This window comes from Coturnix japonica, chromosome 9, assembly GCF_001577835.2.
Source record: "Coturnix japonica isolate 7356 chromosome 9, Coturnix japonica 2.1, whole genome shotgun sequence".
In the NCBI taxonomy this organism is placed as follows: domain Eukaryota; kingdom Metazoa; phylum Chordata; class Aves; order Galliformes; family Phasianidae; genus Coturnix; species Coturnix japonica.
The window spans coordinates 2,035,916-2,062,146 of NC_029524.1; the positions used below are offsets into that span (position 1 = coordinate 2,035,916).

At 40.8% G+C, this 26,231-nt stretch overlaps 1 protein-coding gene across 10 annotated transcripts in view; it reads right to left on the reverse strand.

The window, feature by feature from the left end:
- Window positions 1–16: 16 nt before the first annotated feature.
- GIGYF2 (GRB10 interacting GYF protein 2) overlaps window positions 17–26,231 on the reverse strand; it is a 67,660-nt gene continuing 41,445 nt past the window's right edge. For 3 of the 10 annotated variants that reach the window (XM_015871135.2, XM_015871137.2, XM_015871136.2), the window contains 22 exons: window positions 25,477–25,656; window positions 21,475–21,692; window positions 21,225–21,387; window positions 20,938–21,156; window positions 20,314–20,504; window positions 19,522–19,681; window positions 17,471–17,637; window positions 16,998–17,086; window positions 16,186–16,293; window positions 15,538–15,635; window positions 14,970–15,070; window positions 14,071–14,232; window positions 12,149–12,250; window positions 8,459–8,617; window positions 7,541–7,777; window positions 6,861–6,983; window positions 6,238–6,441; window positions 5,905–6,110; window positions 5,456–5,610; window positions 3,628–3,797; window positions 3,135–3,282; window positions 17–368 (listed from right to left, as the gene is read on the reverse strand). In XM_015871135.2, coding sequence (XP_015726621.1) covers window positions 301–368; window positions 3,135–3,282; window positions 3,628–3,797; window positions 5,456–5,610; window positions 5,905–6,110; window positions 6,238–6,441; window positions 6,861–6,983; window positions 7,541–7,777; window positions 8,459–8,617; window positions 12,149–12,250; window positions 14,071–14,232; window positions 14,970–15,070; window positions 15,538–15,635; window positions 16,186–16,293; window positions 16,998–17,086; window positions 17,471–17,637; window positions 19,522–19,681; window positions 20,314–20,504; window positions 20,938–21,156; window positions 21,225–21,387; window positions 21,475–21,692; window positions 25,477–25,656 — 3,428 coding nt within the window. In that variant the 3' untranslated portion in view covers window positions 17–300. The remainder of the gene's footprint in view (window positions 369–3,134; window positions 3,283–3,627; window positions 3,798–5,455; window positions 5,611–5,904; window positions 6,111–6,237; window positions 6,442–6,860; window positions 6,984–7,540; window positions 7,778–8,458; window positions 8,618–12,148; window positions 12,251–14,070; window positions 14,233–14,969; window positions 15,071–15,537; window positions 15,636–16,185; window positions 16,294–16,997; window positions 17,087–17,470; window positions 17,638–19,521; window positions 19,682–20,313; window positions 20,505–20,937; window positions 21,157–21,224; window positions 21,388–21,474; window positions 21,693–25,476; window positions 25,657–26,231) is intronic. The other 7 variants (XM_015871141.2, XM_015871140.2, XM_015871139.2 and 4 more) reach the window with 7 other exon arrangements.

Here is a 26,231-nt window from a genome sequence, read left to right on the forward strand (position 1 = left end):
AGAAATCACAGCACAGTGAAAGCTTGCTGCCCAAATGAGCTTTGTTGTGAACAAATCTGATCTCCCACCCTCCCAGGACTCCGAACAAAGTTCACTTGACTCCCGAGCAGATTCTCAAGACAGCAGGAGCACCCGTGCAGTCCTGGGCAGAAAGGGCTGGTTGGAGCCAGAAGCAGCAGCCTGAGATGACCAATTCTGTGATTCACTGCGAGGCAAAGAACGCATGGTGGAGAGTACTGTGTCCAAAATGGAGAATCCAGGGTTAACAGATGCAGCAAAAGCCAGTTGATTTGCACATGCTCAGTAGTCTTCCAAAGTCTCTATTTCTCCCATGTTGAGCCGCTCTGATGAGGCATTCACTGAAAATCCTGCAAGCCAAAAAGGAGTTGTGTTAAATCTGGTTGTGGTAAATGTTATATGATGCAACACATCTGTTATATGCAGCAGTTGTTAAAGTGAATAAAACACACCAAGTAAAAACCCAAAGGAAAATTACATATGGACAGATATAGTTACCCAAATTGCTGGGGTTTGGTTTTTTGTTTTTTTGTTTGTTTGTTTTTTTCCCCTCTTTAATAAGTCAAAGATAAACCACATACTTAGTTAAGTAACACAATTGACAGAAGCACAGTCACAACCTTCACTGAGGAGGTATCTGAAGAGTTAGTGCCAGATCTAGGCACTGTGGAGATGCAGCTTGGCAAGGCAGCGTGTCTGGGTCAACTGGTACTTCAAAGCACCTTTCACACCACTTACACAGTCAAGAGGTAGAAACAGATGCTGTGTGAACTCGGAAGTGTTGCTCATGCTCAGCACTTCAGGAGCAATGAGCAATTCCACTCCTGGCTCTGGAAGCACAGGTGCATGCAGAAATCCCATGCATTTCCACAGCTTTATTTTGTTATTTAAAGTCCCCTGGCTCAGAAGGACAACATGAATGTGTATTGAAGTATAAAGGGCTACAGAGAGGGCTCAAAATACATCTGAACTTCTACATGAACTCATAACAGTGCTGAGGATGTTTGAACTTCTTCCTCACTCTTCTGTCAGCATTTTCTACAAGGAAGAATTCTGATGTTTCACACGATGCAACTTGAACACTGAAATCCTGGCGTTTTGTTGTACCCACATCATATAAAGTGTAAGAAAGAAGAAAAATCCTTTCTGTGCAAAGGTTGTTTAACACACACCTGGCGTTTCACTGCCTTTGAGTCTGCTATGCAACTTCCTCCATGCCACAAAACAAACCGATTTTCACAGCCATCAGCTTCTCCAAAGCTCCCTGCTCTGTATGGTGAGTAAATTGCCCTGGCTCCCTCTCGTGGCAGCTACAAACCTTTGGAATCATTTTTATCATATTTTAGAAGCTGTACATGCTAGATCTCCCTGCAGAAACGTCATAATTGCACTTAGTGATTTCTTTCCAGCATCAGAAGAGAGGATGTTTTAGTTGTTGCACTGATTTAGTTGAGGACAAAGAGGAAAGAAACAAAAGGCATGGCTTTGGCTGCTCTGGAGAGTGCCTTACACGTGAAAATAACTGAGCTGCTTTACACAAGTATGAGCTATGCAGCACCAGTGCACCAATTACGTGCCCAGTTTCCATTTTATCACACGCAGCACAGATGTGGGCACAATGTATTCAACAAGCAAACCTTAGCTAAGCTTTGCGTGCAACAGGACTCAATGATGCCCTTCTTTCTGAAGGGACACTTAACATAAACCTTTCCATCAGTGGGGGGCTGGATTTGATAATTTCCAGAGGTCTCCTTCCAAGCCCCACAACTCTGTGTGAATGGTGTAGTGGAATGCTAACAACTATCCTCACTTTAAAAGGTGGACAAAACCAGTAATTGATGTCAGCACCTCCACTGCCTCCAATTCAGAACTTGTGACCACATTCTATCTTTTTTCTCCCCCTTCATACCCTGACCATTGTTTCTGACTAAGATGGTTAGAATGTGTAGAAAGGTAGGAAAGAATAAAGGCAACCAAGCCTCAAGAAGCTGACTGCTCATCACCAAGAAACAAAGCACGCTTCTCTTTTAGAAGAATCTTTTGGGTAAACGTGAAAAATACTTAGCATGAATTGAATAGTATTGGTGGAGGTCAGCTAAGCTGCCTTTCCTCTTTGGAGTTGACATCTCTAAACTGCTGGAAGGTTTCCAAACAAAAACAGGTACTGAAGAGGCCTTTTCACAAGGAAGATGGGAATAATGCTCTCTTGACCACCTCTGTTATACAAAAGCATATCACTGCAGACAGACAGCACAAGAGGCTCAGAAATGTAACCCTTCACATTACCACTCACCTCTACTAGCACTCAGTCACAAGAAAACGTTCAGTTCTTTACCTCATGCCACTATGAATGCCAGTTATCTCACATGTATTTGTTACAGTACATGTAACAGGAATTTCAGATCTATCTGGAATATATTTGTTCTACCTCACCCTTACAAGTCCAGGGTATCTAAAGGAACAGCCACACATCCATGATAGGCAGCTTCTTGTCTCAGAAAACAACCACTTGCAGTACATGAAAACATGGTCTTTAGAGTCCTTGAAGTTATTTTTCATCTCTCATAAATTAATATTATTACTATATTAATGTTTTAAAAGGCAAATAAATACAATTAGATTAAATCTATTCCCACTCCCCCACCTTCTTTTTTTTTTTTTAAAGGCAACTTCTAGGTTCATTCTGAATTTATTCCCAGTACATACAATGTTGCTGACAGAGGAAGCCTGTCTTGCTCTTTACATCAAGGACTACAAACAGGTTCTCTACAGGACTCCTGTTCCTAATCTGTTGTATTTGCTGTATTTGGGCAAAGAAAGAATGCACAAGAGACTCTTCCGATCAAGTAGTGCAGTCACCGGTTTACATCAGTATCAGTATCCTGTGCTCCGTGCATCGTACTCTTTTGAGGCCCACTCTGCCCCAGCAACAGAGATATCCAGTAAGTTCTCCATGAAACTGATGCATTATTTAAAGAACTCTAATATTGAAACAAATTCTAAGGACTTCAATAGCTACCGTTCCTGTTAGAATTCAGTATTTCCATTTAGGTTAACAAGACTCTTACACTACTCAAGGCTTTTCCCCGAAGAAAATATTAGTTTTAAAAACTGACCTAACAAGCTGGGATCTGCTCGAACCATTTTCTGTTTCTTCTTTTTCTTCCCACTCTGTACAGCTTCAAAATTCGATTGCTGGTTGTTACTTTGATTGGTCTGAAAGACTGAATGTAGTGAACTGTGGTTCATCCCCCATACCGAATCCTACAAAACAAAGACAGTGTTACAAAATGAAGTTTTCTTTACTTATACTTAAACCAAACTGCTTTCTACATCACATAGGGTAGCGTTAAGCCACCGATACATCCATCCAACACACCTACCCCATCTTCTTAAAGTGTATCAGCATGCTAAGGGACTACTTGTTCCACAGCTGGCCATAGCTGTTAATTATAAAGGATATTTTACTCTGCAATACATACATGAAATCTGCTTTATCCTCTGCAATTCAATGACCTGTAAAGTCCTGCTCACATTCAGAAAAGCTGACTCCTCAGACTGAAGTACAGAAATTATCTATTACTAAAGACTACAGCAAACAAGATGTACCTGTTGCTGCTGCTGCTGCCGCTGCTGACTGGCTTTTTGTTTGGCACGGCGCTCAAGAAACTGCTTGGCAAACTCCTTGGCCTCAGGAGTATCTCCAAGATATGCTCTGATGTAATCATGGACCTCATAGGGAGACTCTACTTCCTTCAGGAAAGAAACAAACGTGGGAACTGCAAGAAGAAGGCAGACCATGAGAGAATGAGTGCAGACGTGTGAATACGCGCACGCAAAAACATAACCCTTGGATCGTTGTTTCAAATATTTGCCAATGTAGCAGCCATGTCAAACTGCTTGCCCTTGCTAACTCCACACCATAAAGTTTCACAATACAATGTTTCATTCATTCTACAAGGAAAGCAAGGGTTAGGAAGGCAGCTAATGCAATGAGAAGGAAAAAGAACTGACAATCTGAAAGGCACGTGAGCCCACCAGCTTTACACAACACCAGGTTAGAGGATCATTCAAATTCAGTGGCAGGCATCAATGGAAAATACTCTCCCTTTCCACAGTGCTGTCATCAGTACATTCTCTCCTGGCTGAAAAATGCTAAGAGTGCACTCGGTGGTTGACCAGACCTGCAAGTAACTGGAGTTTAACAGCTACCTCACCTGCAAGCCCCCTTTAATATGTTCTTTTTGTTTAAAGTACTTACAGTTAATTGAGTTTTACTGTTGTGGGTTTTTGTTTGCTTTTTAACATGGAGAAAGGCAAAGCAAATCACCGGCCTGGAAGAAGGGAGTTTCTGGGAGTTGGACTAGATGGCCCTCTGAGGCCCCTTCCAACTCTAAAGATTCTATGATTCCGAGATATGGTTGCAACCCACAACACAACACACCCTTGAAGGCATGGAAGCTCACTATGGAAACCACCCACAGCAACACTGTGCCACACTTCCGCCACAGCCCTTCCTCCCAGAGAAGTTTCATGCTCTTGGGCTTGTTCAATTGAGGCACATTTCACAGTCATGAGTAACTGGTGCAACAGTGTCCATAGCTTAGTCCCCTGCTGGGTCTCCAGCTCACATGTTGCATCTCTTCCCTGATGGCCTGAGGTTTCAAGGTATCACTGAGCTAGAAATAATTCATTCTTCTGTTGCCAATCCAAATCTATTTGACCTGCTTCCATTTTGGCAGCAAGATCTACTTGTTGGTTATTATGCTGATCCACAGCCTCTCCGCAGACACCAGATACAACTAATAACTACACTGCAGGTGGAGCCAACAAGTTACTTCTAGCACCCCTCCTCCAGCAGGAGGCCGTGGCACTGTGGCTGGGAGATGTAATCCTGGCACCTGGGGGCAGCACTGGTTCTCCAGTCAGAGCCACAATTCTGTTTAATACAGACACTGGAGAATAGGGATTTGCAAAGGTCACAACTGAAAATGCTAGAATGTCTGCAGTGCTCTGCTATAAGGAGGGATTAGTCTGATTTCAGACTGGCTATTATTCTATGCACCCTGAAACAGAGTAATTAAAAGCCAGCCAATTTCGCAATAAAAAATGCTTTGCACAGGGACATACAACAATTCGGCCTGCACTAAGCAGTGAACTGGATGCTCATTCATCTGTCTGGTAATACATCCACCACCAAGGCCCTCAGCAGAGCTCTGGGTGGCAGACTTTAGAACTACGTTTCCAAGTTCTCATTGACGTATGATATTAGTAGAGACGATGCAGTTCTTCAGACCACTACTTGATTATACCTTTTTGCTGACTGCATTACAAACATTTTGACTGAAGTCATTACCCTACTCAGAACATCTGCTCAAAGAAACTAGATATTGTTTTTCCCCACAGTGGAGTATCCACATTCCTTCCCACCTCTTACCATCTAAGTTGTTGGCTGTGTTGAGTGCATGCAGCATCTGTTCACACCACTGCGTGAATCCATCTTGGGCTTTATTAACACCCTGGAACAATTTCAATAGCTTCTCCTCTTCTTCTACCTTCTTGTTCTGTCTACTTGTAATACCTACAGATTTACTGAGATAAAGAAAACACAAAACATGATATACTACCAGAGTCACTAAATGTACAGTACATAGCACAGTGCTACAACACTCGCTGGTTCACACAATGCAAGCACTATTTAAGAACCACCTCATCTTCCAAATAGATTACAAAATAAAGTGTGAATGGTTACCTACTAACTGCTTCTGCTAAAACAGATCCTGAGTGATAAAGAGAAAGGTAATACACAGGAAGATGCTACAATTGCTAAGTCATCATGTCAGGAGTGGTAGCCTTCTTGGCAAAAGCTCCTTCCCCAGTTCCTACCTGAGGCTGGCATTGCTTTTGTTTTTATTGGTCGAGTTACGAGGTCCCACTTCCTTCACTGCATCATCCCAGAAACCCATGTTTGAGTTTTTGGTATCAGCATTACTCCAGATGCTACTGACTAGGTCAGATGCCCACTGGTTGCTGGGATTAGTGTTTAGGGAGCCCCACACTGAATTCCCAATGCTGGTGTGCAGGTTAGAGTGCTGTTGAAACATAACAAAGAGATCCTGGTTATTAGCACCAGACCTGGCAGAGCAGCAATGAACAGACAAGGAAAACTGTCATGTGCTGTTGCCTTCTACACAAAGATTAGATAAACAGGGAACGTACCGTAGCATTTCTGACTCTGTTTGGCTGCTGGTGCTGCTGTTGCTGCTGTTTCTGCATTTGCCTTGCCTCTTCCTGCTGTATCTCCAGAAGGGACTTGGTAGTGCCTGTTGGTTTGGTGACATTACCCCAGCCTGATAATTTTTGCTGCTGTTGCTGCTGCTGTTGCTGGAGAGCCTTCATTAGCTCACGCTGCTGACGCCTTTGCTGTTGCAAACAACAACAAAAAAAAAATGCTTGTGCATGCTTTCAAGAGTTTATTACTATTCTAAACTCTAGCAGAGGAAATAACTTCTAAATTGCATTCAGTTTATTCTGGAGAATTCTGAAGTTGTGATGTTTTAGAGCTGTTACAGTTCTTCTTAACAAGGATGCACTGAGATGTTACAGTTCTTAACAAGGATGCACTAAGAAACTGGTGAAATACAAGCTGTTTATTAGCCCCAAGCAGCATTACTCCATCTAACAATTATGAGTGCAATCTGCTAAACATTTGAGGTCCTGGAGGAATACCTTCTTCAAGCACTTTTCCTTTATTACCTCCCTAAGATTGCTTGTAATAACAGTTCAGCAGTCACACAGAGTCCACTCCAGAAAAGCTGCACTCCATTAGTGTCAGTGTTTACCTCTTCTCGAAGCTGCCGTTCTCGTTCTTCTTCTAGCTTTTGGATTTCTGCCAGTGACAGTGTGGTTTGGGATTGACAAGCTCCTGAATTTGATTGCTGACCCCATGTTGAAGATGAAGGGAGCTGGGACAAAAGAAAACATCACTAGAAACTGTGAAACCTTTTATAGAATGCTGCTGAAGTATAACTGTGAAAAAACAACATAAGCTCACAGCACAGGGAAAAGTTACTTCTGAATTTCAACACAACATTTCAAAGTATAAAATAATACAGTAACATTCAAGCACAAATTGTTTCTTCAAGTAGCTCTCATAAACTGCAGAACCAAAGATACAGCACATCAAGAATAAGCTAACATATAACTGTCTGAAAAATAGCAAAGACTTCTGAAACCTCTAAACTTTACACCGGCCCTTCCTTCACAGTGAAGCAGAACAAATGTCTGCACTGACCAGCAAATCCCTCTTCAAGGAACTCCTTTTGACTGAACATTTCTCACTTTTCAGCTTGTGTCTTTCGCTTGTGTCTCCCAACATTCTCTAAATCAACTACTTACCCACTGCCCAGGAAGTTCAGGCCTCTCTGTTTTGTTCAGGTTTGCCTAGACAACTCTAAATCCTGCTCTGGTTCCACACCACACACAAGGCTAAGGAAGAATTTCAACCACGGAAAAATGCTACCTTCATTTGGGCAAGTTGCTGTTGCTGCTGCTGCTGCTGCAGTCGTCGTAAAGCTTCCTGCTGTTGCTGCCTCTGTCTCATTATCTCTTTTTGGCGCTGGAGTTCCAGCTCCTTGCGCTTTCGCTCCTCTTCTTCCAGCCGTTGTCTGGCTGCCTCTTCTTCCATCCGTAGCCGACTTTCCTCAAGTCGCCGCTGAGCTTCCTCTTCCTCACGTGCCCACTTGGCAGCCTCCTCTTCCTTCCCAGGACATAAAGAAAAGTATAGTCTAAGCAGATTTAGAAAAATCAAATTCCTTGTACTCTGTGGCACTAAGACCCTGACAGAAGAGAGACAGGCCTATTGTCTTTAATCTGTGATGTTCAGATTGTTCATTTACTTCTATTTTTCTCATGCAAGAAAGCTCAATAATATAAGCTATCCTCTCAAAATACAAGTTTCCCCTTTGCTCTACCAAGAGACTTGGAAAAGAATGACATCTCTAGTTTAGACCACAGAATTTCATGCTGTTTTCCTTTTAGAAGCTATGCACCTTCTTTAACCTGCTTGTACTATTTAGTCAGAGTTATGCATTCAACAGAATGAGACGTGAAAGAAATAAAAGGAAAAAAAGGCTTTTTAAACATAAAAGAGAAAAAAAAAAGCAGTTGACATAGTGATGATTACTGCTGAGCATTGGACCTAAAACTGAGATGTTGCCTATGCTAATTAACAAGATGACTGCATGGTGGGGCAGAAATGGATGAACATCAAGAAGGGCTTTGAAAAAGGATTCTGAAGTAAGTAGCAAATGTTAATTGGACCTGAAAGTTAAAACAAATCCATCCATATATCACTTTGATTTAGGTCTGTGGCATTATCAGTCAGGGGGCTGGAGGTGCAAGTTCCCCAGTATGAGGAATCTCCTTTGCTGGTTTTCACCTGTTTACGAATTAATTCTTCTCGCTGCCGTCTTTCTTCCTCTTCTCTTCTCCTCTCTTCCAACCTCCTAAGTGCTTCCTCCTGTTGTTGCCTTTCCTCTTCCTCCCGCTGTCGTCTTAGTGCAATTTCCTGCTCTCGTTGTCGCCTCAAGGCTTCCTCCTGAAGGTGGGAACGAATGTCAATCTATAACTGCTGCGACTGACAAACCATAACACAACAGACTACAACATGGTCTGGTCAAATGAATGGTCTTAAAGCTTCCTTAGCTCAAAGCTAAACACTGGCAAAACGAAACAGTGAACACCACAAACTCAAACTAACAAGTTCTGATGCATCTCATCAATGAATGATTTTAATGAGTAAAGAAATAGGGAATCAAGCATTATCTTTGGTTTTAAGAACAATGGCACTGAACATGGAAACAATAAAAGGAGGGTGCAACACCTCTTCCCTATCTATACTAACTACACCTGAACATATATATTTTAATGTGAAAGCATCTCAGCAATCTCTGCTTTGGGGTGCCAGCTCTAAGTGGAAACTTTTCCTACTTAGAGGCATTTCTAAACACGGACTAAAATGCACATCAAAGCTCAAACCACGTGTCCAGACACTAGGAATAAAATGGAGAAGCTCAAAGCAGTTACGGACACCATAACCTCTGCAAGTGCCAGATCTGTAGAACTCAGTGAAAGGGCTTTGACTGGCCTAATCCTACACTATTTAAATATCAATGGCAATGAAACATTGGCAGTGAAAGATCTCCTGAAGGATTTGATTTTGAGCTACCCATAAGTTACTTGAATACCTTCCAACAAATTACATTTTGCTTTCTCATTAGCAAATTAATTAAAGAAAACTAAAACTCATCATGCTCTTTCCTACAGCTCTGAAAATTAACTTTAACAGAATTTTTTTTGCTTCTGCTGTGAGGGCTGCTCCCAGAGTAATGGTTTCTATGTTACGATGCTGGTCCACAAGGTCAGAACTAGACATCAGTGGGAGAGCAGCAGAGGTTGAACCTTCCTGCCTGTTGCTCCTGTGTGACAGGTGGCAGCAGAGGGGCAGTCTGACAAGTGCTGCTAAGGAGCAAAGGTGAGTCACTGAATTCCTCTATGTGGGGAAAAAGTGGCATCCAGGGATTCAGCAACTGCTGATGATGGTATTTAGACACCAAACAGTGGATGTGAGCAGTGAGGTGATGGGTGGAGCACTTCATCAGTGGTGGCAGTGGTCACATCTGCTGATGCAGACTGCTACAAGCACAGCATGCAGGCTCTTGCTCATCGCTGAAAAAGCAGAGCTAATGGTGATGCCTCTGCTGAAAAAGTGTGTTGTAGCTGACTATTTGCTCTATGAAATGGAGTTATTGTGCTATTTGTATCTGTAGTAATTTCCATGAAAATAAGTAGGATGCATTACTTTCAGAGAGACCTACATACTTGCTTTTGGAGGAAGAGCACAGCAGGCTTTCTGCTCACTGAACAGAATGCCTATCCAATTTTCCCCCAGTCATGACCGACTCTTGCATGAACTAGTCTTGATTTTTGCTGCCTTTCTGAGCCTTGAAATCCAGCATCAGTACTAAGGGCATCCTGCTTTTCATCTCTTCTACCTACATTTTGAATGAGAACCTTTTTCAAGCCTCCATAAACATTTTTTAAAATCAATTAGTATTGTGCAAATACTCTCTGAGGTCTTCTGTATGTAATAACCTATTCACAGCTCTAAGGGAGATTAATTGTGCATCGCAGATATAATTAATTTGAAGTCTGGTAAAACAGGAAGTTAATTCTGTACCTTAATATCCTCACAGCAAATCAGATGGCAAATCTTTATATGCACACAGCATATGTAAATTGCAAATCAACTGACTCAGGTTTCTTCCTGACACTGGATAACTCCAGATGCCTACAACATCCCAACCAATTCCAGGCCACTGAAGAGCGACAGGACTAGAAAGAATGGCCTCAAGTTGTGCCAGGGGAGGTTTGGGTTGGATATTAGGAAACATTTCTTCTCCAAAAGAGCGGTCAGGCACTGGAATGGGCTGCCCAGGGAGGTGGTGGGGTCATCATCCCTGAAGGTGTTCAATTTACACTTTACACATGGTATTAAAGGACATAGTTCAGTGTGGAAATACTGATGGTAGGGGGGTGGTTGGACTGGATGGTGGTCTTTTCCAACCTGAGCAATTCTATGATTCTAAGAACTGCAGCTGTAAGCCAAGAAATAATATATATCCATGGATACCACTTAAGCAGCTTAGCGGGAAGCACTACAAAAGTTCTCTGCTCTAAGTTTTCCTTCTACGAGCTGGATATGAAATAGCCTGTGAATCATTTCCTGTTAACAATTAAAAGCTTCAGATCTGACATTCAGAAAAGCTTCAAGCACAACACGCAATGTCTAGACCATGTTTGTAACCTGGGCATGTAACTAAATTAATTGGACACATGCAGTCAAGTAACAATAATGAAGTGTCCTAGGGCAAGTGTTGAGAAATTTCTGCTCATTTCTTGAACTAAAGTCTACCAAGAAGGCTGGAGGTGCGCCAGTGTTCTGTGTGACTGGAGACTACATGCCAGGAGCTCAACTCAGGATGCTGGCGGGATGTGCAGCACCAGTCACTGCCATAACATGCAGTACCCAAGAGAGGTGAGCAAAGTCACCACATCCTCCTGCATAACCGTAGGTCATTGACATCTCCACTTTCCTTTTTGGAAATCAGATTAAAAGAAAAATCAATAAAGTTGCAGGGACCTTTTCCTAAGGCATGGTGGAAGAGACACTGGTGAATGATGGGAATCAACAAAAAAACTTCTCTCCCCCAGACAACTCAAGATGAATAGTGTAGGAAAATGAAACAAAACCCACAAGATCATGAAAAGCTGGGAATATAGTGACTGATATATATTTACTTTTAGCGCAGTCATCACAGCTATAGGGAAGGATTCTCTTAATACTTACTTCTGCACCTTTCTACTTGCTCAGTGTTTTTGTTTGAGCACATGACCAATATCACTTAAAGCTCTCCAACTTTCTGCTAGTGCCTTGGCTGAGACAGGGCACACTCCTTCCTTTTGCTCTTAGTGCTCCCATATTCATGGCTTCTGACTCCAAGAGGATCCCAACATCCTCTACTATGAACCACCTCTTGTAATTGTTTTCAAGGACACATGTCTTGCTTTATAAACTACATCAGATCTTGTACATTATCTGCAACATCTCTCAAAGTCCTTCAGTAGCAATACTGAGCTCAGTAGGTTCTGGATTCTTAGATAAATTGTTCTTGAATTTCTGCAGATGGTAACACCTGCAGTTCTGCTTTCCTACACTGGCAGGGGTTACAGATCTTTTAGTTTTGTTAATTTCATCTTTGGGACAATGCTTTGTAGAGGAACATGAAAGATGATTCAGAGGAACTATTAAACCTTAAATTTAGTTCCTGAAAGCAATCAATCATTACTAAATAGAAGAAATGAAATCAGAAGCAAAAAAATACAGGAGCTACACAAGCTGGGAAATACTGTTTGTAATTTTACAGTGCAGGTAATTGATGAAAACTGAAGAACAAAACTGGATTCAACATTTGCTATGACATTTCAACCTACAAAATTGAATTTCTAGTGGTTTTTGTTTGTTTGTTTTTTAAATTTAGAATTCATCATCAACAGTATATTTACTAACCTTATATACTAGTCTTTTATGCAGTATTACATCAAAAGCCTTCCTGATGTCCAGGCAGATTAAGTCTACTGCTTCACCCCTCTCAGCTCTCACTGCCATCTCCTCAAAAGAAGTTAATCAAATTTGTTAAGCATCATCTCCTCTGTATAATCCATGCTAATAAATCAGTTCATCCCTGACTCTACAATGCCTTCCAGTACAGAAGTCAGATTCAAATATTACACCAGGTGTTTTTTTTTCTTTAAATTAAGAATAATATTTTCCTCTTTCCAGAGAAATGCTTCAACTTTGTTACCTCGATACATTCTTGCTCAGATGTCAGCATTATTGTAATTATTCCACTGGTAATGAGCTAAGTAGCTTCTTGTTACTGCTTTTCAGACCCATTCTGCTTCCTCCTTGCAAACAATTTTTTTCCACTGACACCCCAAAAGGGAAAGTCAGATTGCTTACGGTGCAGATCCAGAGTACCCAGAACTGTGGAATTTAATAGACATTTCCAGAAAGTTACGCACAAGAGCAGAACTTAGTCTGAAAAGAACACATCCCAGGTCTATGCAGAGCCACAGTGGATGAAACGCACTGAAATACCAGGTGATTCACTGAAAATCAGTTATTACTGAAACCAATCTACAGTAACTTAGAAGTTAAATTATGGAGCATATTATTGCTTGAATTTTTCAGTGAAATCTGAACTTGAGCAAAGGATATTTTCCACTGGATACCATCATGATTGCAGTATTAAAAGGTATTAAAGTAAGGAACCGTTTATTCATGGACTTGGTTCTTAAACATATCATATACTATATCATATACATATCATATACAAGCTGACTACGTATCACACTGCATTGTATTAAGTGACATTTCAGTGGCAGCTACGTCAATTAAGGTCTACAACTAAGTTGCAAATAAAACTGAAGATTCCTGAAACAACTTTGGGAACACATGACCCTTAAATCAGAAAATGGAAAACGCTCTTTTACAACCACCTGCCTACAAAAATGCAAAACACTACGGAGATAAAAGTTATTACTTTCTGCTATGATGTGTTTGCTACTTCGCAGGGCATTTATTGGTTGACTTCTTGGTGAATAAGCTCAGAAAGGTGCTTGCCATAGTCCTTCATGTGCACTGAAATCTAACCTTCACTGTCCTTGCATCCTACAGCTCTTAAAAAACACTTCACCTATTTTCTATATGGAACTCAGAAGTGACTGTCAGAAACTTTAAGCCAGTAATTCCTCTAAATACCATATTAAGAACTAAGAACATATTCTTAAGATCTAAGAACATGCTATAGATCTGACATATACTTACATACTCTGAAACTCACACATCATTCCTTTCAATAAATCTGCTTGTCCAACACTTTAAGCAAATAATACTGACACCAACACATACCCCAAACAATTGCTTCAGCAAAACGCTTTACTAAATTAGAGGGGGGAAAAAAATCATACATTTTACTTGTTTTTATTCCTGTATCCCCCTCTACATTTTACTCATTTGAAACACTTGCTCAGTCTGCAGCCTGTTCCAGGACATATCCATATTAAAACACAAGATAGCATAAATGATCAATGAACATTAAATATACAATAATTGGGCAACTAACTGAAACCTAATGCTGCTACTGAGAAACTGGGAAGCAATGTTCCATACGGAATAAAGCCACTCAGCTTGCAAAAAGGAGCTTATCTTAAAAGTGAACCATTAGAGCCCATTCCTCCAATTATAATCTGGGTTCTTGAATTAAAAAATAAAAATCAAGAGCCAAAGATAACTTCATACAATCACAAGAAAAATATTCTAAGTGTCTTCATATACACCTACCAAAGATTAACTAGATCCCACAGGATTTTTAAAGTGAGTTTTATAGAACATTAAAATTAGGGATGAACTACATTGAGGAAACTCACTTGCTTCCTGCGGGCCAGTTCTTCTTCTTCCCGTCGTTTCCTCTCATCTTCCTGCTGCCTCCTAAGTAGCTCTTCTTGTTGCCTCCGAAGCTCCTCCTGCCTTTTCCTCTCTTCTTCCTCTCGTTTGGCCCTCATTTCCACTTCTCTCCTCTCTTGCTCTAGCTACAAGTCACACAAGACTACACTCAGATGCAGGTAGCATATTCCTATACCAATTCCTAGGGCTTATCTGTTGAGATTACAGTAACAACACAGCAGACGAAGCCTCTGATAAATGCTCTTCCTTAAATGCAAGGTTACCTATGAACTGGCTACTTACTTGGATCAAATTCCTACAATACTGTCTAGTACAATTTCTGACAATTTTGGTTCCATATCAAACATCAGTTCTTTCACCATTAGCTCCTTAAAATAACTCCTGGCTTCAGAAGCTATTAGAAAGTTGCTCTGCAACCATCATAAAATAATCTGCTTCTTAGAAATAACAGTATTGTTCAGATCCGAAATTAGTCCTGTTCATCCACACAGATTAACTATTTACTATTCCCCAAACCAATTCTGGTTAAAACATGGCAGGATTAAGAGAAAGACTAAATGTTCCTTCCCATGGTTTGCCATGATTGCTCATGATGAAGCCATTTGAAATCAGAAACAGCTAGCAAAGAAATGTTTGGGTTTTTTGGTTGTTTTACAACAACTGTAAAAATACAACCACTACTTTAGAGGCCAGTAGTACCTCTGCAGTAATCTTTCATCACAGCTTTCTATAATGCATTTGATCTTCATGGGATTTTCAACAAAAATCTCAAAAACTGAACACAGCAGCATGAAGTTTAAAGAACCAGAAGTCTTCCATGGAATCCAGAAACACAACTTAATAATACAAAGTAGTTTCTGACCTTTGCAGCTTTGGCCTTCTCAAGCTGCTGAAGTTGTTCTAGAGCTGGTCCCTGAGCTGCAGTATCGATGGGGAGATCCCAGACACTGCTTCCTTCCCAGACTGGACAGTAAAAAGAAAAACAAAACATTTACGAGCAAAAATAAGCACATCAATAAAGAACAAATGGAAGGCAAAAATCCTATGTATGCCATCATATTTTATGAATTACAATCTTAATACATGAGTTTTAGTCACTAGAGGGCTACATTATCTTCTTGTAGAATAAGGCTTATTCAACCTACAAGGCTGGGTTTCCTATAAATCCTACTAAAGAACTAGCTGTTACAGCTCCTCCCATCAGAGGGAAATACCTTTACAACATACCAATCAAGGCTCAACATAACCACAGAGTAACCATTATAGTCTTTACATCTCTTAAACAGTAATGCAAAGCAACCTGAACCAGGCCCAAAGTATCAATGCAGAAATAATTCCCCTCAGTGCAAAAGAGGGAGCAATCATCTCAACAAAGACGCTGTCTTTTAATCTGTGAGCTTAACGGACCTGATGCACACTAAGCATCTTACCTGTAGGTTGTGAAGCTGACTGAAGTTCCCATATTGAGCCAGTGTCCGGCACTGACACAGACCTTGTAACAGGTGGCATCATGTTCTGCTCTGATATTCTGCAATACCAACAGAAGAGTCAACAGGCCGCTTACAGGGAGAGGAGCACTCTGAACACACGTGAGATTCAGTAACTTGTAACATACCCCCCCCACCCTTCCAAACACCTATTTAAAACAAAAATGTGATGCAGCAAATAGTATTTTCCTGCAGAGTTCTTGCTCATCTCACCCCTGCTGCTGAGGTCAAGGACTAAGCTACTGCTACAGCTTTACATCTGCTGTACATAAGAGCTGGCCTGAGTAACAACCATCATCCAGTACTGACTGCAGAATTCAGTTAGCAAAGCCATGATGTTTTCAACAAAACAGATTTGACAAGGGTCTGATTTTAACCAAGACACCTTCCTCCTCATTTCAAAACATATACTGAAGTAAAATCTCTATGAAGTTGCATTCCACACCCTGTGACTGTTTCATATTGATTCCAACTTTAAAGCACACAATACTCAAATATAAGCAAACTGGACTACTGCCAAGATTATAATTGTTATACATTAAGTCAGAGTATAGGATGAATGGTAACCAGCTCAAGTCTATGCTAACTTACCTTATTTTCAGAGCCTGGAACTGCTGCAAGAGAATAGCAAGCTGCTGCTGCTGCTGGGATGAGAGGGCTGCCTTCTGCTGCTGAGCCAGAACCTGTGCATATTGTTGTCTACAAAAGAGAAGCAGAAAATTTCTGGTATTTGCTCACTTATCTATTTAACACCCACGTTGCAGAATCTGTGCACGTTCTCTAGGACTAATGCCCACTGACCTATCTACCATACATGCTAATTACTTGAAAAAAACAAACACAGAATGGAGGCCTCAGAGTATCAAAATACAAGAATACAGCAACCTGGTGCACACAGACAGAATCAGATTTCTTTTCACCCTCTCCTTCCTGAGCTGACTGTCAGTGTCCAACACTTTGCTTCTAGGGCATGCAGTCTTACTTTCCCTTCTCTACAAAGTATACAGACTGCACATATGTTCATCTTCCTTTGAAGACCGCCCACCTACATGAATCAGTCTCTTCCCTAATAACTGAAAATGCTCCCTAGCACACAGCCAGGTTTCTTGTCTTATCAAATCACTAGCAGACAATCAGTATCCAAAAATAATAATTCTGTCAGGAGCCCTTTAACAGTAGCCCAATCCCTTTTATCCAGTTTTCTACAAACCAAATCGAAACAGGCCAGAAATGAACTGCAGCTGACAACTCTGGCATATAAGAACTGCATTACAAAGCTAGCTGGGATTCAGTTAGACGGTAGTGAAGCACTATCATCCCCACTGCCCAATTTGTTTCCCAATAACAAGAGCAATGATTAAAAATGCAGAGCAGAGCACAGCCACTGGGACTGATTGTCTTACTGTATCAGAAGGTGCTGATATTGGAGGTGCTGCATTTGGATCAGGGCCAACTCTTGCTGTCTAGTCAGACGCTCTTGGTCCAGCTCACCCTATGTTTAGGAATTAAACATTATTCTAACATACAGCAACAGAAATGTTACAAATGCAAGCTATAGAAATGATTGCCCTGCACAGAAGAGTTGAAAAAATAGAAAAACACAAAGATTAAGACTCAAACAGTGTATAGTACAGTTAATGTGAAATATACAGCATTTGCACATATCAAAGGACAACCAGACCAAGCCTTATGGTCACAGTTGTGGCAAAACTGTCATACTGAAACTGTATTTTCTTGTCTTAAAAAGGTAGTTTAACCGCGTTCAACTTTGGTGCTCAAAGTACTTGCATTTGTAAGACAGAGTATTTGACATGTACATAATTAAATTTCCATTTGTTACAGGAATATTTGAATATAGTAATGGTCTCATAATTACCAGATGTGGAAGTGGCGCTGGACCTGAAGTGAAGGGAACCCTGCCCCACATTTTCATGATGTCTCCAAGCGGCTGGAAAGTCTCATCACAAGCTCTCTTAACCAACAGTGACATAGTGAAATATCCAGCCTGGAACCACTCTGCCATCTCCTGATTACTGAAAGGACCTGAAATGACATCAACCAACACACATAGGGAAAAGGAGAAGGAAATTCAAGTTGAGCTTACTGGAAACAAAAGAGCACAGGTGCTTGTTAAAGTAACACATCAGGGGTTCTTGTCCTTCACATTCATTTGTCTTGATTGACAATTTAAATACATCAACACTCTGGCTTTGAACATATCTGAATCCCTACAGTAGCTATGGGATGTTCCTCCAAACAGTCGTCTTTGAGAAGTGCATGATGGCTTTTGCCATGTAAGGGAGGGAGATGCCAGCTCTGAGACAAAAGCTGAGCAGTCCCCGTGCTGTAGAGCTTAATCCTGTTAATGAATATTCTGCCTTCCAGTGGAGCTGACCCCTTCAAGGCTCAGCAATGGGCTAACAGTCTAAATTTCCAGTCCAGATCTCAGCAGCATCTGCTAGAGCTAAGATCATAAGCACCACATCCCTCACAGAGCACAGATAATTAAGCTTCCTGTGCCAGTTTCAACCTTTGCCTTCAATTTGGAGGAATTCATATATTTTAAACAAGTTCTGCTTTTCAAATTTAGCAAGGGAGCAGAACCACCTCTGGTTGCAAGATAAAACTTAAGATTATAAAAATAATTTCTCCTTCCTGTCTTAAAAACTTACAATTCCACCTCTATTCTTTCACTTAAGACTTCAGTCACTCCCTGCAAAGGAGTGAAGCTCAACACACACAACTGGAGATGAAGCCAGTTTTAAGAAAAATGGACTCTTTAACAGAGTAAGAACAACAGATGAGTCTTGCAAGATTATTTTCTGAAAAGCACAAATATTTGTTAACTCCAGCATTCTCCATATGAAGCATCTTCAGAAGATAATTCCTCCTGGAGAATATGAAGTCACAAGCAGTATCCCAAGATAAAGTTGTGTGGTCATTCAATTCTGGAGGTCATATTCAAGGAAGCACTTGATCCAACAAGAGGTTGTTAGATAACCAGTCAGCAACGAACACCTAGCAGCCACCAACAGTTTGAAGCAAATAAAGAAAACTTCAACACTTGCATTTTTTTCTTCAGCCCTTGAACTTTAAAGACACATAAGATGTACAGGCAAGAGACTGGCACAGAGCCCCATATAACACCTACAAACCCTGTGTAGTGTTGACAGTTGAGGAAGCCAATAATAATCAACATTAAAAAGTTACTACATAGTGAAATATAGCAAGTAAGCAACTTACTCTTTGACTACATTTTGGAGAGGCACTGCAGTAGCTGCTAAACCAGAGCCCCAAAACCAGAAGTACTTTCTGAAAGCAAGCATGCAAGTATCTACAGGAAAGACCCATTCCAAATGTAATTACAAAAAAACCTAAGATGACTTAAGTGACAATCGCAAGCATGAAATAGTTGTTGTTATAGGAACTCATAATGCACTGCCTACAGGTATAATTACAATTGAGACTGTGTGTGAGAACAGGCTTGGGAAAATTTTTACTCTGCTCTAGAGGAAAAAAAAACCTCTTCTGAGTATTCAAGGTCTTTGGGCTGAGACTGAAAAAGTGATTTCAGTGTTTCCTGTGGATTTTTCAAGAATCAAGAATGGTCACATTTTTTTGTTTACCTTATCTGGAAACCTGAGTAACTGCTGACATGGAGAAAAACAAGTTGGAATCTAGCCTCAATTTAACAAACAGAGTAAGGCAAAATTCAGCCATACTAAACATAGTTCTGTACACTGAAATTGCTGATAGGGGCAGTGACGGGTAGAAGAACTGATTTTTAACATCTACTTCAGGAGCAGTAAATTCCTTCCACCACTCTCGGAAAAACAAAAGCATCAGATTTTGCTGGTGGCCAAACTGTGATGAAGACTTTAACAGTTCTGTGAAACAAAAGAGGAAGTGTAAAGGGCACAGACCTACCCTGAATTTCTCCTTGGGGATCTTTGTAGTACCACTTCTGCATGGCTTCATGGAACAACGGCATAGAAGAACCTTTTGCTCTGTGCTCTTGAATTTTCGCTGCTAGTCTTTCATCATCAACAGCACTGTCCTGCAGATAGGCCACCATTTTCTCTGCTTGCTGCAGGAGACATCAGAATTATCAAGAAATACAGGAGTTAGTTGTTTGCTGACAGACTGTGCTACATATAACAAACTTATATTACTTAATGCACAAGAGTGGAACTATATGCAGCTCAAGAATCTCTGAGCTCAGTTTACATTTTATCAGAAACATGAATAAATGTGGTTTGCACTCTTAAGTAAAGCTTTAGAACTACTCACTGACGAGGCCCCACACTTCATTATATGTACCAACATGGTGAGGAGTAAAATAGGTATGAGAGCTATCATATAAGATAGACTGTAATCCCAGTAGTCACTAAACTTCTGTAAAGTTGACAGGTGTTTTTTTTAAAACAAACATATTGAGCACACTACCTCCTGGTTTCTCTGTACAAACTGTAACATAACTTGATAACAGACAGCAGCATTGCAACTGTAGCTCTGCAACATTTTCCTCAATAAAGGACTAGCACACTTGAATTATTCTCTAAGAAGACCATGGAGGAAAGAAGTGTAGGGTCAGAACATACTGTGGAACATAAACTTTTAGCTACATTTTTGCTTTTATGTGCTTCAAGTGTTTCTTCCTGCATTCTACATTCCTACACTTTCACAATCATTAACAACAAAGGAATTAGAAATTTTTACCTGCTCTAGATGTTTGAGGCCCTCTTCATCATCTGGGTCAGTGGGAACGTTGCTCATGCCTGGAGCAGCTGTCACAGGTGTCTGAACTGGTCGCAGGGCAGGATTTGAATTGGAAACAGGAGGAGAAAGATGAGCAGGAGAAGCTGCATCTGCAGATATCTGTGGCAAAGGTTGAGCAGCAGAAGCCAAATCTAAAGGAAAATGTTAAGATTAGCTCAGTATCTTTAACATAAATGAAAACAACTTCTTGTGACTTACTGCAGAAAATATTCAACAGCCCAAAGATTTCATCAAATAATTTTCAGATCTTCCAGTACATGACTGAACACTGGTACTCCTTGTGGCACAGACACCCAACCGAACTTGAAGGGACAAGCAGTTTAGTTCTAATGGTGCACAGACCAACACCTTTTCCCTGGCTACATACATTTGTCCAGAGAGATCTACTCAAACTCAACAAGGCACGCGGGCAATTTGCTCATAATTACACTGCATTACACTGATCTTATTTCTATTCATAGACCAGTTGGTGAGTTCTAGGTTCTCATCACCATAATCCAATCTTTAAGGAGGGCTTTTAAGATCACAAAGGGTAATGGAAGTCTAATGAATTGAGTTTATTACCTTCCCCTCTGTTGGACAATTTGGCTGGCGGTGTGTTCTCTGTTCTACTCTCCTTATCTTCTGTTTTTTCTGTTCTTTCTGGGACAGACTCCTCTTTCCTTTCAAAAAGGCTTGTCTGCAGCGAGTCTTGAGGCTGGGATTTTGGTGGGCTCTCTGACCTGGTAGCCGGTGAAGATGCTTGGACTGCTTCTTCTGCTGCTTCTGTAACATTGCATGGTTCTACTTAACTGAATTAACTGAAATTCTAAACTGTAGCATACAGCAGATGGAAGAGAAGTCCACCTTACCTGACACTATTCTATCTGTTTTCTCCCCCTCCTTCTTGGTAGTCTTTTCATGATCTTTGGCATCTTCATTGTGGCTCCCTTCAGAGTCAGATCTTTCCTCCCCTTCATCCACAGGTCGGAAGTCCATCTCCTGTTCCTCAGGAATCGGTTCCTTCTGCACCTTCTGCAAAAGTAAACAAGCATTCATAATCCACTTGACATAACAGGACGTTTGCTAAAAACACACAGAAGGAAAAAGACAGATTTTCACCTTCAAAGAGAGAAATGCTCCAGAAGAATCAAATGTTCCCATTTCTTCTTCTGCATCTTCTAAGCACCACTCAGGGAGGCTGTCCCTGTCATCATCCATGCTGCCGCTCCCGCACCGCACTCGCCGGTAGCCCCGTTCATCATCTCGTTCCCGGAAATCAAATTCAAATCTCCGTCGTCGCTCCATGTGCTCTCGCCAGCCTGTAGAACGAGGGCCATCTAAGGCAGGTGGGAAAGCAACTTTACAAGACAGTTTGAGGGCAGAAGCTCATTTGGAAGGGATGACAGTGTCAGAAATTCAGAAAGCCACTACAGAGTACAATCCACCTATAAAGCATTGTAAAGGACAACTGAAAGAAAAGGACCATCTTACCAATGAGGAGGAGACCTTCATATATTTTTGATTGTAAATCCCCACCTTATCAACTTCATTATGTGCATTAAAAGACCACAAAGCTAAGAATGGTAGCTAGAGAACTAAATGGTAGCCAGAGAACTAAAATAAGACAAACCAACAATACCAGACACTGATTGAATTCAGTCTCCTACCAGCCATCACTGACTTAGAGATACTGAAGATCTTACATGCTTTTAGACAGCCACCTGCAGCAGTCACATCCTGAACTAAGCACCTCTTGCCCTCATAGTGGCTTAGGCACACTCATGAATACCAGATGACTGTTCAAGTTTCTTTGAAGGAACTAAGCCTCTTGAATGGTAATTTTTAGTAATTAAACTTTGAATGATAATTCATAACAGAAAGGGAAAGCCCTCCAAATTCAAGTGGAGCTTTCATTCCATTTTTCTAACACATTCAGAAGGCATCTTCCTTCAGCCACATTTAACAAAGTCTTCTGACTGTAATAATGCTAACTATTTAAACTGGAAAGAACCTTCAACCAAGGAAAACAAAGTGGGAGCAGAAAGACTGTAAACAGCTTTCAAAGCTCTCCATCCAGCAGAAGCTACCTTTACCAGAAAGCAGAAATGAAACATCTCAGTGGTTTTAAATGGTGATTTGTGATCATTTGTAGAGGAAAAGAAATCTGTCACAAAATTTGTTCAATCAGTGGAAATCGGTGTTTACCAAGTGGTTGTCAAATAATCCAAGTAAGGAGAAGCAAGAAATATGCTCTGTTCCATTCAGTTTGTGTGGATGGGGAAAGCTGCTACTGTAACCCTCCGAAATACTAATGACACACCTTCGCTTCACAAATGCAGGAGATGTAATACAAAGGCCTTCTACAACTATTGGGGATCTTATGACATTTCATAAAAGAACACAAAAGTTCTCTCCTCTACAGAAGAGGTCTCTGTAAAGAACTGAGCTATATAACCTCATCTAGTTATGCCCTCGTAGTAACTAATATTTTCATATGCAGAATTAAAATCCATGCAGAAAGAGCAGCAACCAGAACAGAAGCCTTTATGTGAAATTACAGACTAAGGGCTCCTTAAAATGCTTCCTGGGAAAAAGGAGACTTTAGAGCTGCTCAAGGAAAACCCAAAATCCTAGAGAAATTTTAGGCAACAGATGACCCATGTTCCTTAAATATTACATGATAACAAAACCCCACAGATCCAAACACTTCACTCATTGGTTCCAAGATCAAAAGTGGTTTGCATCATAAAGAAAGACTTGCTCTGAAAATTTCAAGGTTAATCACTGTATAAATGCAAGAACTGCAACAACACAAAGAAGGGGCATTTTAGGTTGGCAGTCATTAAATCACTGTAAATCATTAAATAATGATGGATTTTAAAGCTATGGTCACATTCCTCTTACAGATAGTAAATCCAGTCTAACAGCCCTCTTTCAGATCTGCGATAAGAGCAATAGCACATTTACCCAGAACAACCAGCAAAGCAGCTCTTCAAGCGTGGAAAGCAAGGAAAGAAGAATTCCTATCAGCTTCCTGGTCCTAGCACACAGACAGCGACAGAAAAAGCACAAACTTCTATAAGCTCACACTGGAGAAGCCTGGTGATAGAAACCAGGCTGTTTCCATGTTGCAAAAACATTCAAGTTTACATCCTTCTGTATTAGGCAGCAGAGACAGTTGGGCTTGTTTATCTTCATAAGTTGGATGGACTTCTGAGTATTGGTAGTAAAGGGAAGAAGCAAGAGTCCTCACTTCAAATCAGGTGTGAGAACAGTTTAAACAGCACAGACAAATAGTAGCTTTCTTAAGTATGTCAAGGAAGTCAACTGGAGATACAATTAAGCTACAGGACAAAATTAAGCTTAAGGAAACAACTGTGTTGAAGCAGCCTTAGTCCATCCTCTTGCTCCTTTGTGCCTAATAACAATGCCACTAAAAATGAAGATTTAGGTCAGCCATCCTGCAGTAAACACAGCTGAAAGAGATAAAGGAATTCAAAAGCTGGAAAAGCTAGATTCTGGGTGAATCTAAGGGTTCTCTGCTTCACCAGAAAAGATGATAAACTCAGGCACGACAACCCTAAACTAGTCTCAACTGAAGGTCTGAAAAAGTAATCACAGAGCACACAATCCAGTGGGGAACATGAAGAGCCAAGTCAAAGGAAGGTCCAGCTGAGCAAATGGCAATAGTTCTCCACAAGGATGTGTGTCTATTTCTGACAAGCTGCATGATTAGCACTACTACCTAACAGCAGGGTAGGGACAGAGAAGCAGTTTAAGCCATGCCAGCTTAAATTAAACTCACTGTTTAATGCAAGGGTGCGACTACAACTGCACTGATAGTCCTTCAGCTGCTACTAAAAGGAAAACTCAAATACAGCTCTGATGGAAACTACAAGACTGGTATAATACAGCTGTCTTCTCCTATCTCAGAACAACCAATTTCTCTGCAGATTCTCATAGTTTCTACCACTGGCTTGCTATTACACCTCTTAAAACGTAAAAATACAAGTTAATGGTCTATGACAGCAAAAATTCAAATAAGTGGTAATATTCTCTATGAGGGAAGTAAGCCCAATTTTCAAAACCTTCTTCAGAATATCTTCCAAAAAAAAGAGTCCAAAACATGAATGAACTCCTGAACTTCAAGGTCTCTATGCCTCCTTTCAAACTAAAGCATGCAGGCTTCCACTGTGAAAATACTCCACTCCTGTATATCATGCTGCATCTGACCATCATGAGGTACTATCTTAACTGGCTTGATGTTATCTGAAATATGTAACAAAGCAGCAGTGTCTGATGAACAATCATGACCAAACACTGGGAAAAAGAAAATTACTTCCTTCAGAATTTGCCCTTTAGCCCTGATCTAAATAGAAAACAGCTGATAGTAAATATACCCTTGGGCTCTCTGCTTAATTTTAGTACAAACTAACATTTGTTTGAGGGCAGAGTAGTAGTACATGCCTGTGGACAGGGTTAGGAACAGAAGTAACAACTGCTTGCATTACAGTACTGAATATCTTTCAGGGTGTTTGTAACAGTGATAACCTCATTGCAAGAGCAAATGGGACTTTTTTCAATATTTAAAAAAATAAAAATCAATTATTCACCTCAGACATGGAAGTGTCCCATGCCTCCCTTGGTTTCCTAATAAAGGTGAAACAGCAGAGGAACCACAGGCCTCTCTTGGCTCCTCAGATGCTTTTCATAACCAGAAGAAACATTACAAGAACTCAGTTCCAAAGGTAAGGCTGGCTAGCAGCTACTTTCCCAAGTAGCAGAGAAAAGGCCTGATTTCAGCCACAGCCCTGCTTTGCATTTCTCCAGCAACTCTGACAAATCAATGTTTAAGTCGAGCAAACCCACAAGAGGGACATAACACCAAACAGCTACTTGAAATTTGGCAAGAGATGGGACATCCTGTAACCACAGTATGTATGAGATCTTTCAAAAGATGCCTCTTAGCACTGCAAGCATCTTTTGAAAACCAGAAAGAGATCAATAACCTGAATGGTTTAGTAAGCCACCTTCCTTTCCTCTACTTTATCCATGCCCTCATTTACCCACCCCCCCTTGCCCTATAGCCATGGCTGCATTTTTCTCAAGACCTCCTCTCACCTGGGCTGTGAGGACGCCACCTCTCACCATCCCTGCGTGACCCAGCCAGTCGCCAGCCTCCATCATCATCTTCCCCATTCTGCTCCTCCCTGAAGATGCGCCAGTTCTCGCTCTCAGAGCGTATAAACTCATGCTTCCTCCCTGTTGCTGCTGTCCCACCTTCCTCAAAGTTTGGTCTCACTGCAAAAAAACAAGCAAACAAACCCCAGGTAACTAAACACAGAGAAATACAAGTCCAGTCCTTAGGTACCGAGAAACACAAGGACTGTCATCTTGTTCCCTTAGAGAGAAGAACACATCACAAGAGGTGTTAAGAACTCAGCAAAGGAACAGAAGGGAACACAGGACAGAGACACTCAGGAAACCCCTCCACATCCTTATGTACCTTGGGATGGAAAGACTGAACAAAGACTGGGGGGAGGTGTGTGTATGTAAAAATATTCAGAAGAAAAAGAATACAAGAAATTTTAACACTGATAGGAAAGACAGAAGAGAAAAAGATATTATGAGACAAAGAAAACTGTAAGAAGCCAGAGTGTGCAGAGAGAAAACAAACCACTGCATCACAAAAAGCTTCATCTTAAAATGGATACAATTATAAATGAAAAACTGATATGCATTTGATTTAAACCAAAGATATTTGCTAGCTGCATATTAAAAAGATGAGCTACATATTCAATCCTGTAAGAAATAAAGCAAATCCTCGCAAAATATTAAGGAAGACTGAAAATGTAAAGTAGGGCTAAGGACTAAAT